The sequence below is a fragment of the Mercenaria mercenaria genome, chromosome 14 (assembly GCF_021730395.1).
Source record: "Mercenaria mercenaria strain notata chromosome 14, MADL_Memer_1, whole genome shotgun sequence".
NCBI classification, from domain to species: domain Eukaryota; kingdom Metazoa; phylum Mollusca; class Bivalvia; order Venerida; family Veneridae; genus Mercenaria; species Mercenaria mercenaria.
In genome coordinates, this window is record NC_069374.1 from 56,957,253 (window position 1) to 56,970,592 (window position 13,340).

At 34.8% G+C, this 13,340-nt stretch overlaps 1 protein-coding gene across 1 annotated transcript; it reads left to right on the plus strand.

Annotated features, from left to right (window-relative positions):
- Positions 1 to 3,697: 3,697 nt before the first annotated feature.
- Positions 3,698 to 10,137, plus strand: LOC123526230 (uncharacterized). The gene is made up of 2 exons (XM_045305282.2): positions 3,698 to 3,971; positions 8,516 to 10,137. Exons 1-2 carry the CDS (start codon positions 3,785 to 3,787, stop codon positions 8,635 to 8,637), a joined length of 309 nt encoding a protein of 102 aa, XP_045161217.2. The 5' UTR covers positions 3,698 to 3,784; the 3' UTR covers positions 8,638 to 10,137.
- The last annotated feature ends 3,203 nt before the right edge of the window (positions 10,138 to 13,340 follow it).

Sequence of the window (13,340 nt, forward strand, 5' to 3'; positions counted from 1 at the left end):
TTTACTCTTCTTTCCCACAGAGTTGGATACTTAAAATATTCTTAATGAGTTGTCCCCCTTTAAATAAGAATGCCATTTGTAAAGAAATAAATGTAAACAATTGTCAAAACCGATTTTTACCTGGTTGTGTAAAGTTTAAACACTCGCACAATGTTGCAAATGCTTCAAAACGAAGACATGTAACAGCTTTTATAAAATGGTGAGTTTTTAAAACCGCTGAACTGTCCAGAAGTGTGGCCCCTTCATGCAGTCCCTTTCTGGAATTCAATAAATATATAAGTAAATTGGCATTTGGTTTTATAGAGTAATATAAATGTTTTATATGCTGTTAAATTTTCATGTAAAACAATGCTTTCTTTCTACGATTTGATGACGTTCAAACTTTTTTCTTCGAAGTATGGACCTATACCTTAATGCAGATTGTAAATTTTAAGTTTCTGCAAATAACACTGTATCATCTGCCTAACAAAAATAGCTTGAAGAACATTTCTGAAATATCATCACTAAGCAGGTCCTATACATTGTTTGATAATTCTACTAGTCCTGAACAATAATTAGACATATGAGACTAAATCATTCTAGAAAACAGAAAATAATATTGGAGATAAATTTTCACCTTGTCGTACACCAATTCAGCTAATAAAGAAATTTGATAGATTCAAATTAGCTACTCTTTATACAAAATTTGGCTTTATCATATATTGCATAATATACAGCCTTAAAGACTTTCCTATCAATGCTATGCTGTAGTAATTTATTTCATAAACACATACGATCGACAGAATCAAACGCTTTCTTGTTATTACAAGAGCAGATTGTTTCGTTTTTTTTTTTGTTTGTTTGTTTTATTTTAAATTACTGCCTTTAGATTCAAAATCACCATTTGCAATACAAAATTAGCAACAGACTATAAGACAGGTAAGATGACATTTTGTTAAAGTTTAAGTATCAGACGAGCTGTAATAACTTTGAAATAAGGTACAAATGGTTACCAAAAACAAGCAAAATTTCTCGTCGCTTTCTTATTTTCTTTTCATTTCCCACCATTTTAGCTCTGCTTTCAACAGTTGGATAATAAGCAAATTGCTCGAGGCTTGAATTGTTCGACAAACCTGCAGACCTACTAAACTTATGCCCTCTTTACCTACCTTAATAGAACATCACTTTTTCCAACACCTATTTTTTTCATGAAAGTTCTATCATAAGTTAAAGTAACGATGAAAATAAAGAGGGAGCTGAATAGTTCCTAGTAAAATGCCGGTCAGTTGTGGTCTGCTACCCTAAAATGGCGCGTATATGCTCGTGTCCGCACAATAAACCCCCTACTTTCGGTTTCGATCTGCAAAACTTGTGTGTGAAGTGTATAAACATATCTCATTTACATATCTCAGTCATTATGTATTCTAGCAGTGAATAGGTGTGATTAATGCACTTGTTCTACACGAATTTTCGCACAAAAAATGGAGAAATAAGGATCTGTTTACTACTGACTTCTTTCGACTACTCAAACGAAGCACATTTTCGACCGAATTACTGGCTTTATTCCTCAAAACAAAGCTAAACATGGGTCGGTCGCAGTAAAATATTTGACAAAAAATCACAGAATTTCTGAACAAATTTAATTTTGTTTTTGTTGCAAACATTGTGTACCCCATAGCAACCTAAATAACAAGACAAAACGTACGGAAGTTGCAATATTCAATTAAAAATACACCTAAGAATGTGTCTGTGTAGGTGGATCTTGAAAGCGAACTTGAAGAAATGTGAGAAGTTTTTCTTCGGATAGGCTGCTTCAAGTAGCCCAGGAGAGTATAAAAGACCAAAGTTTTATCCTTATCCTAGCTGGTCATTGCATATTATCGCTAATTTTAGAAAAGGGGTCTGCGTCAATGTAATGTTCATTTCAATAACGAGGACGGTATCCGCTGGATAGACAGAAACAACGAGGATGGTACCATGGTACATCGTCAGAGGTATCTTATTTTCTACACGCTGTCTTCGAAAAAATCTATCTAATTTTACTGTGCTTCAAGTTTTTTTGAAATGAAAGCAATGGCTCATACACAGAATGACTGCTTTTCATTTTCCTAACAAAAAATTTCTAATATAATCCGAAATAATACCATTAATGGTGAAAATATATACCAGCGCCTTAAAATATCTTCATTTTCGCGACAAAAAACGTATTTTTTCACAGTTATTCGAGAGATTATATGAGATAGATATTTGACATGGATATAGTTAAGGTATGATCTTACACATTTAATACTAAAACTTTTCAAATCTTCAGTAAAATACGGAATAATTACGTGTTATAGGTGTGAATTTCCTGTTCACCAACATGTACATTAATCACACGAGGGCGGTATCGCTCACACGAGTAGGTACCCGAATAACCAGTGTGTTAAGGGTCCATCCGCCCTTTCAGGCACAGTATAGCTTTCGCTATGTAAGAGTATAGACCCCGGCATGTCGCCAGGCATACCGTTAAAGATACTTTTTTTGAAGCCAAAGTGGTGAAGAAAATTTACCTTTACGACATTTCCGTAGAGCATAAGCCAAAAGTCCAAGTAATTTTAAAGTCAAAAGTGGGTCACTATCGCTGGCCAATGAGACCAAAAATGACAGATCCCCGAGACGTGGTTGCTGACATGATACTGGATTTATCGCAAGGTCGCCCTAACAAGGGGCTGGCTGGTGGCGTCGTCGCTGGTCCCTCGTCGTGGTGTTTTGCCCTTCCCCACCCGCACCCCACGTTGAGCGTAGGGATAAGGAAGCTCAGGGGCTTCTCTGCATGCCGTTTCGAGGACTTAAGATAAAAAGTTCCAGCTTATAGGGTTACCATACATTGTGACGAAGCTCGGGTTCCCTCAGAGTGGCTGATCTGTAGTATCAGTTGAACCTTACCGGTGAAGCATTTTGTCTGTCGGAGATTGTTGTTGGTAGCATGTATGAGCGACTACTTAGATATATAAATATTAGGAAGTATGCAAATGAGTAACTGTATGATAGGATTACAAAGACAGAGAAGACAATTTCAGAAAACCTTCCTGTAATATAAAGTGGAGTAACTTAGCTGATTTCTATTTGTTCAATAATTTGAGTGATACGCCTGAACCTTGTAATTATTGAGCTCGTAATTAAAAAAAATTGAAACTCACGGGTAAATGAGTCAGTAAGAACAGAGCAGAGCATACATTCTGCTTAGGACTTAAACAATATGACATACAAAGTCAAAGTCATATCTAAATTGAAAACGGCGTTTTAACCATGAAATAATGTTACAAATGTACAATTTAGTCCCGACTGTCGCGCAATATGGCCGGAAATTTCTTGATAGGAATCTAACAGTGTACTCATAGATAATGTTTCTGTTTGAATAATTATTATATCTATTTGTTTTGCTTTTGATGACCTTTTGATAGAAACATTTACATGATAAATCATGTAAATCTACTGAAAGTTTCTCTGTATTTTATTTACAACCCCGAGTGCTTTCAGCAAAAGAAAAAGAAATGTAGTAACAAAAAAAGTAATGTTCTTATAAAAGGAAAAAGATGACTTTTGAAGCTATGATACATCTTCTGTAGTTGGAAGTGTGAAAACTACACACCATCACTTAGCTCTTTATTTCTGGCTATTTCAGTAATAAATTAAAGTTTTTATTATAAAACAAGGGATGATAGATACCGTAACATGATCATACATAAGATGCAGATATGAAGGATTGTGCATAATTGTGCAGTTGTCTATACCGAGAGAGCGGAGATCAATTTGGTTAAATATGAAAACTAGAAATGTTTGGATTTGTCTGGTGCTAGTGAATGTTATTACGGTAGTTACTGCCCAGGGGCAACGCAACCAGCAGCGACAACGTAACGTGCAGAGATTACGTAACGTCCAGAGACTACGTGCTACTACTCCAGCTCCACCTGCAAAACCCAGCACAGAGTCTATAGCAAATACTGCAGGTAGATTTAATCTATTCTTTTCACTGCTTCTTTAGATTTTGATTTTTTTTGAATCTATGCCATACATTTTCTTCCTACTGCCATCGGACGTCTCTATTTGTTTCTCTTTCGGCATTGAAAGAACTTGACGTAAATGTTTAAAAACTCCAAGTATTAGAATGCGAATGACGCTTCGTTATTGATTTTACTATATATTTCTTATCTTCGGCATACGTCTGATATGAATTTTAGAAATAACAAGAAAAATTAACAATAGATTATTAATGTCCCCCAGTTCTAGTTTCCATGTATGGCAGTAAAAGCAAGTTGCCTCTTTTATTCAATGATGGAATAGCATCTATGCAAAAACAGACATGAAAAGTGTCACGCCTACAGGTTTATGTCAATTTGTTTTCAAATCTCAGAATGTTTTAAAAAATAAGTTGTCAAGTAAAAGTATACATAAAGTCATTCTGTGAGTCCCAGGAGGTGCATGTAGAAAAGTTCTCCGAAAAGGTTTAACCTTAGTTATATATTGATATATGAGCCGTGCTATGGGAAAACAAACGTATAGACTTTGCGACCAGCATGGATCCAGACCAGCCTGCGCATCCGTCTACCCACAAAGGGCGCGAGGTTGACAGTTCATTTTAAATAAAGACAACAGTTTTGACTGACCTCAATGCCATATTGACTTTGACATTGCTCAGTATCTCCGTTTCTCAGAGATCAGATTGAGCCCATGTTTTCGTCGGGCCTTTATAGGTGTTTGTCTCATCACTCTGCAAAGGCATTGAGTACATGTGTATATAGTTAGTTATATTTGCTATGTATGTTTTCGCAATAGCAGTATTATGTTTTTATCTATCGTGCCTTTAGTTACATTTCCTGTGTTGATGATTTATCTGGCGGTTACATTGCGTGTGTTAATTATTCATCTGGTGGGGACAACTTTTAATTACTATAACTTTGAAACATGCAGAGGGATAAAGCAGAGGTTTTATGCTATGGTAAAACTCCTCAGTGATATTTTACCACTGACCATTAGGCGCGGTGTTTCGCTGTGTTCCTTCATTTGTTTGTTTTGTCCTTGTTGTCTTTGCATTTTTGTGCGCAGTTGTCAGTCATTTACACACCCATACACAAACACTGTTTCCGGGTTTCATTTTGAGAGTCTGTTCCTATATGATCTTTGTCTTTGTTTCTTAGATATGTTTGCAGGTACGAGGTTTCATTTCCGCTGAAAATTGTGATTTGTGTATTTTTACACATGTGGTTATTTGCTTGCATCTTCGAACTTCTTTTATCTTTCTGTGTATATCTTTTGTTTTTCTTTGTATACATATGTAACGTCGAAAGTGCATGTCGTGTTTTAATATGACATGCAAATGGAGCTTAAATGAACCGCACCATGAGAAAACCAATATAGCAGCTTTGGGACCAGCATTGGTCCAGACCAGCTTGCGCATCCGCGCAGTCTGGTCAGGATCCATGCTGTTTGCTTTTAAAGTCTATTGCAATTAGAGAAACCGTTAGCGAACAGCATGGATCTGGTCTGGATCCATGCTGGTCGCAAAGCCATTATGTTGGTTTTCTCATGGTGCGGCTCAAATAATTTTTCTTCCTATACTTTAAATCTTAACCAATGTGGCACATGTCAAAACTTAGATTAAAAAATCATTTAAGTGCAAGATCTTCTCTTTTCTGTTACGTTTCTTTATGAGATCATAAACTAATATGTCTTTGTCCCATTAAATTTGACCACAGACAGCATATTTGTTCGACCTAGATTTTTACTTGTACTTGAAATTTATTCTGTTGTTTTTTTTCCCCAAACTTTTTTCCGGGTCAGGTCGGCTTTTACGACAATAAGAACAATTAAGACCTTTTTTGACCGATTACGTATTTTGGTTAAAGGCGGCAAAGAAGTTTATAATAATGATCATAGCTTCATTTATATGTATTTACATCTTCTGGTCTTAAACAATCTCCAATTAATTGTCCCTAAAAGTGACTTATTGGACGTGAATATATGTTATGATAATTGATGTAAAGCATATTCGCCGTAAGTTTACGTAATTATTTCATTCGTTAGAACTAAACAATAAATCAGACATCTACTAATAACCTGATGAATCAATTTGAAAACATATATTTTATGACTTGCACATCCTGCCTATCTCATTGGTCAGGTCACTCAACGAGAAAAAAAACCAAAAAAACTAGACTACGAAACAAATGTACTTTCTATACTAAACACAGAAATGTATGGAGACTGATTTGTGTCATTTCGTTATTTCGTTCTGTCGCAGCCGCGGAAAAAACATTAGTACATGTATAATATGTGGTGCATTTTCACGCAACGTTGTAGAAAAAGGCAATCTTTATTGCATTTCTTGAAGGGTATGCCAAATTCAGACTTAACAATATAAATGTGTTGCAATATATGTAAAATTTATTTATCTAAAAAGAGTTTAAAGCTACTAATAACATGATCTTTGATTATTTTGTAAATGATTCACGGAATTTTTTATAGTTGTTATCATGTTTCCGAATGACTCACATTACTTTGAAACAAAATGGCTCATTTTTATAGAGAAAGTCCAAAATAAAGCGATATCCGTTAGCTTACAAACTGACAAAATAATGCCAGCCATTCATTTTTTTCAAGAGGAACATTTAAGAAAGATAATAATAGACAATCCGGTTATGTCTGCACTGTAGGACAATTGAACACATGTTGCTTGTTGACAAATATGGTTAAAAACTGACAGAAGAAGACAAAATGAATTTAAATGGCAAAACAGGCGTTTATGTTTTTCTAGGTTATTTAAAAATCGCTGACACTAATTTGATATATATTCGCATAGAAAACCAGGGGCTCAATTGTTTAAAATATGACAGATCGTGGGTGTGTTTTGATGTGTATGCTTTTCGATACATAATTTATTAATATGTGTTTGTCATTCTACTCTTATCCATCAGATATGTATGCAAATATATGTTTAAACCAACATCTGTTATTTAAGGATTGCACACATTAGCCTGCCGGCGGCAAGTAATTTTGCCTTAGCGGCCAGTGCAGACCAAGATCAGCCTGCATGAACGTGGTCTGCACAGTTCGCTGTTCAGGCAATAAATTTGCAGCGAACACCGTGATGCTGCCAAAATCGAATGACGGACCAGGCCATTTTAGAAATTAAGTAGGGTAAGAGTTAAGCAGGAAGCAATTGGAACTATTTACATCCTCCTTATTCATTCCGTTGAAAATTGTATGGACTGCAAAAGGAAAGGCGGTAAAGTTACTGTCAACGCGGCGTAGGGATACGGTTTTGCTGTTTTTTTCGACGCCCACATGCAGCCAGCAAAAACGTTCCTTAGATGACGCCGCAGTCTCTTCGGCTGTTGAACAAAATAACTTGAAAGCAGCCTCTAATGTTAAACACAACAACACACATGTGCCATTTTATATGTAAAAACACTTTGGAACAAATGCAAAGGAAAAATTATGTTCATATAAGAATGTTTTCACGAAGTCTATGCGAAATGAATGGCAGATTATTATCATGAAATTAACCTTGGATCGTTTGGATTTGTCAACTATATTTTGTCATTAAGTTCCCATGAACTCGAGAAAAAATTCTTAAATAAATGTTTACATCATTTATCATGATTAAAATTTTCTTAAAGGACAAATTCATTATTGTTTTCAGTTCATGCGAAACCAACGACTGAATAGGATCGGCAAGTCCATGAAATAGCGCTAGAATAGACGTATTTCGAGTAAAACAAAATAATCACTTTCAAGTTTCTTTGATCTCGCCAAAATGTGACTTTTAATTATTCATTTGAACAATTTCACATAAATGAGAAAAGCAAGAACAGGTGTGCCTGTTGCTAAACAGCTTTTTGTTTTTCAATTTCAAGGATAGTCTATTTTATTATTGTTTCAACTAAGACGTTAGTATTTGTAATTACGTATGCTATGTAGTTTAGTAAGATGACATGCACATACAATTATGTGAAAAAAGAAACTAGAGAAAAACTGCTTAAGTACATATGTTCGTCAAATGTATACAATTAACATATAGTCAAAACTAAAGTATCTTAATCCTTAGCCTGCTGAAGGCAAGTGATTTTGCCTTTGCGACCAGTGCAGACCAATTTATTTATGCACATATATAGATGTTAATCAAATCAATTTCATTTTTCGAAGTAAACCATTTCCAGTACTTTCGACCTTTAAGCAGTTAACTTTAAATCAAACAATGATTATTTGCTGACATAAGTACATGTATGATGCAGTTTGAACTATTATCAAGTGACTGTTGCAGACTTGCAATAACGTGAGTGGTGTAACTGTAATAAGTTTTCAGTTTTGAGTTAAACGGTGAAAGGGAGACAACTATGTATAGCGTTGATCTTAAATAAATAAAGGAGGAAAATAGAATCGATTCTTATCTAGTTCTTCAGTATGCCAGAAGCAAATTGACACTGGAAAGGGTTTTTTCTCTTCTTTTTAGAACATTTTACGTCAGAATCAGGTTTTAATTCTGTATTTTCAGGTAATAACCCATGGATGCAGTTGATGATTGCTTACCGGAATTGGATGATGTCCATGCCATTTGGGGCATGGGGCTGGGGATGGGGCTGGGGAGACGACGGACCTTTCGATATGTTTGATTGAATGCCATTGGATACAGATTAAGTGGTGAACATGAATGATTCATTTGACAGTGTGTTTTAAATACAGTGCGTTATATATCATTATAATGATAAATTGCTCACATAAAGTCTTGGTAAAACGTTTTGTCTATTTTCAAAGAAGTTCCAGCATTTAGTTTATTTTTTCTTATAGTGTCTTAGAAGCCAGTTTTCGCTACTTAACGCAGCTATGCAAGACTAAAAAAACTTACTGTACTCGTAAAAGTGCTTGCTAGACCGATTTGTACGCGAAAAGTATTTTTCAATAAAACACAAGTAGAATTTCAAAAAAGCTGCACAGCAAAGGTAATACTTGTATTGCTAACAGAAATGTCAATCTCAAAATTACACGCTATTGTGCGGTTTTAGACTGACTTTTTCAAGGATTTTGTAAAACAAAAATCCCTAAGGGAGGACCCATTCCTGAGAGTATAAGTACAGGAATGGAACGCATTCAATTCTGTTAAAGCTACTTTATCAAAAGGAAAACAGTAGACAATATTTCTATGTTTAAAGCGCTTGATCAGCAGAACAAAGATCAATTTTGAAAATTTGAAAATTTGGCTTATAACAAAAAAGATATAGCCATGTGTAATGAAACGGCAGTCACTTTGGAAATAGCGACCTCATCGTTATAAGAAAACAATTCGAGTCGTGTTATAATTGATATACAAAGTAAGCTTTGTAAAAATGCTAGTCAGTGGCCTGTATATTACTATCATGCAACATAAAAAGACTGCAAGGGTGGCATGCTACTACGCTGTTTATTGCTGCTTTTATCCACAGGCAAATAAAACAACGCATATTCCATATGAGTTGCGCCATGAGAAAACCAACATAGTGGCTTTGCGACCAGCATGGATCCAGACCAGCCTGCGCATCCGCGCAGTCTGGTCAGGATCCATGCTGTTCGCTTTCAAAGCCTTTTGAATTTAGAGAAACCGTTAGCGAACAGCATGAATCCTGACCAGACTGCTGCGCGAATGCGCAGGCTGGTTTGGATCCATGCTGGACGCAAAACTACTATGTTGGTGTTCTCATGGCGCGGCTCAATTATAATCCTGCGTACTACGCATAAATACCAAAAATAACATTTCTGGAAATATTTTTTTTAAAGATCTCGCCCCTTTTAGATTTAAATTTGTGTGTCAATGACTTGTAACTTTCATTCATGCCGGAACACATGATACACATGTACCACAAACATAACCAGTCTCTTTGAGTTTGATATTGTAATAGCTTGTTCCCAGCTTCAATAGGCCGCACGGAAAACAAGGTAAAAGTAATCAGTCTTATAATAGTTCCCATGAAAATGGCTTACTTTTTCGAAGTTCGACGGACCTTTCGATATGTTTGATTGAATGCCATTGGATACAGATTAAGTGGTGAACATGAATGATTCATTTGACAGTGTGTTTTAAATACAGTGCGTTATATATCATTATAATGATAAATTGCTCACATAAAGTCTTGGTAAAACGTTTTGTCTATTTTCAAAGAAGTTCCAGCATTTACTTTATTTTTTCTTATAGTGTCTTAGAAGCCAGTTTTCGCTACTAATGCAGCTTTGTAAGACCAAAGACACTTATGTACTCGTAGAAGTGCTAACATCAAAATCCAGTAGACAACACAAACACAGCTCGCTAGACCGATTTGTACGGGAAAAAGTATTTTTCAAGAAAACACAGGTAAAATTTCAAAAAAAAAAAGCTGTGCAGCAAAGGTAATACTTGCTAACAGAAATGTCAGTCTCAAAACTACACGCTATTGTGCGGTTTTAGACTGACTTTTTTCAAGGATTTTGTAAAACAAAAATCCCTAAAGGATGACCCATTTCTGAGAGTATAAGTACACGAATGGAACGCATTCAATTATGTTAGAGCTACTTTATCAAAAAAAAAAAAAACCAAAGAAAAAAACAGTAGACAGTATTTCTATGTATAAAGCGCTTGATCAGCAGAACAAAGACCAATTTTAAAAATTTGAAAATTTGGCTTATAACAAAAAAGATATAGCCATGTGTAATGAAACGGCAGTCACTTTGAAAATAGCGACCTCATCGTTATAAGAAAGCATCCGCGCAGTCTGGTCAGGATCCATGCTGTTCGCTTTCAAAGCCTTTTGCAGTTAGAGAAACCGTTAGCGAACAGCATGAATCCTGACCAGACTGCTGCGCGGACGCGCAGGCTGGTCTGGATCCATGCTGATCGCAAAGCCACTATGTTGGTTTTCTCATGGCGCGGCTCAATTATAATCCTGCGTACTACGTATAAATACCAAAAATAACATTTCTGGAAATTTTTTTTTAAAGAACTCGCCCCTTTTAGATTTGAATTTTTCTGTAAATTACTTGTAACTTTTATCCATGCCGGAAAACATGATATACATGTACCACACACATAACAAGTCTTTTTTGAGTTTGATATGGTAATAGCTTGTTCCCATCTTCAATAAGCTGCACGGAAAACAAGGTAAAAATAATCCCCTTGGTACTGGTTCTCAATCCTATAATAGTTCCCGTGAAATGGCTTACTTTTCGAAGTTCGCAAGGGACCTGTCCACATTTGTACTCAAAGCTTCGGTCTCTTTCGTTCTTTTCAAGCAAAAGCAAATATCGTATCGTAAGACGGACCAGAACTATTTCAATCTTCTCTCTGATGACACATTTTTCAAATGATGTTCTAAGGCTGAAAAAAAGTCATAATTCATTTATTTTGCTGGAATTACCAGGCTTTCGTATAATTGAATCTAATAAAATGCTAATTCCATATGATCTCGCTTTCGATATGTTTTCAGCAAATTGCCGACAGACAATAAAAGAATATATTCTCTGTCATTCTTTTCACGTATTTAGTTAATTTATAGTTATAGTCGTAAACCGTACCATTTGGTTAAACAGATGTGATGAAAATATAAATACATCTTCGGTCTTCTATGTTTTGCTTTTAAAGATTAAAAGTAAGACTCATTTTGAAAGAGAGGATCATTCCATCGAAGTATTATTCACAACGAAAGTTTCGTTTGATTTTAAACAGAAAATCGCTTTAGATGGTAAAGCTAAAATTAATCAATGTTATTAGATTACGAGTACTAACAACTTTTTTGTTCTTTTAACGATTTAGTAATTTACATTTTGTATTATATATAAGATACAGTGTCGGTTATTTTATTAGTAGAAAATTCGCATGAAATGTATTTAAGTTGGACAAATGTAAGATCTGTGTATGTTGATCCATCTAGTAACAGTCCTATCTTTAAAAAGTTGTAGTGGTACAACGTGTAGTACAAATTCTCACTATGGCCAGTGTGTAAAACAAATATGCTCAGTAGTTCAAGCTACACCTTGAAATGCGTGAAATAGAAATCTTAAAATTTCCAGTAATTTTACTTATTTAATTCAACGACAAACAAATTCTAAAATAAAGTGTCGGAATCAAACAGCCATGTTTGTATATACACTGTATACTGTAGCAGATTGAAGACAGCAAGCGTGCGAGATTTCAGGCTCTACTTTACTAACGCAAGTACATTGATCACTCAGTCAACGTCAATGTTCGTGTACGAATTAATGTGTAATATTGCCAAGAAAGATTGAATTTAGTTTTATTTCGTAGATGTATCATGATACAAAAGTAAGATATTGCAGGGCACTTCAGAAAATGCCTTATCAGAAACGTTATATGCAGATGAAAACAAAGTTAATACATGAATTTTGAAAAGACAAAACGTACCATGAAACACCTTTAGATATCTCAGGAGTGATGTATTATATGAATGGCGATGCGTAAAGTTTAGAGAAAAACTACTAGAAAAAATAGCTTGTGGCAGCTTTGAATTTGCTTTTTCTAATCGGGTTTACAGTACAAGCTAATTTAATGCATTTGACACTAATTCTCTTCTTTATCAATGCAGCTACAATTTAGTTTCACAAAAATAGTCCAGTAGTTCCCTTAAGGTATTCTTAAATTGGTAAAAGGTATTTAACGATGCATCAGAGAAGACAATTTCAGAAAACCTTCCTATAAGATAAAGTGAAGTAACTTAGCTGATTTCTATTTGTTCAATAATTTGAGTGATTCGCCTGAACCTTGTAATTATTGAGCTCGTAATATAAAAAAAATGAAACTCACGGGTAAATGAGTCAGTAAGAACAGAGCAGAGCATACATTCTGCTTAGGACTTAAACAATATGACACACAAAGTCAAAGTCATATCTAAATTGAAAACGGCGTTTTAACCATGAAATAATGTTACAAATGTACAATTTAGTCCCGACTGTCGCGCAATATGGCCGGAAATTTCTTGATAGGAATCTAGCAGTGTACTCATAGATAATGTATCTGTTTGAATAATTATTATATCTATTTGTTTTGCTTTTGATGACCTTTTGATAGAAACATTTACATGATAAATTATGTAAATCTACTGAAAGTTTCTCTGTATTTTATTTACAACCCCGAGTGCTTTCAGTAAAAGAAAAAGTAAAAGAAAAAGAAATGTATTAATAAAAAAAATATTGTTCTTATAAAAGGAAAAGATGTCTTTTGAAGTTATGATACATCTCCTGTAGTTGGAAGTGTGAAAACTACATACCATCACTTAGCTCTTTATTTCTGGCTATTTCAGTAATAAATTAAAGTTTTTATTATAAAACAAGGGATGATAGATGCCGTAACATAATAATAC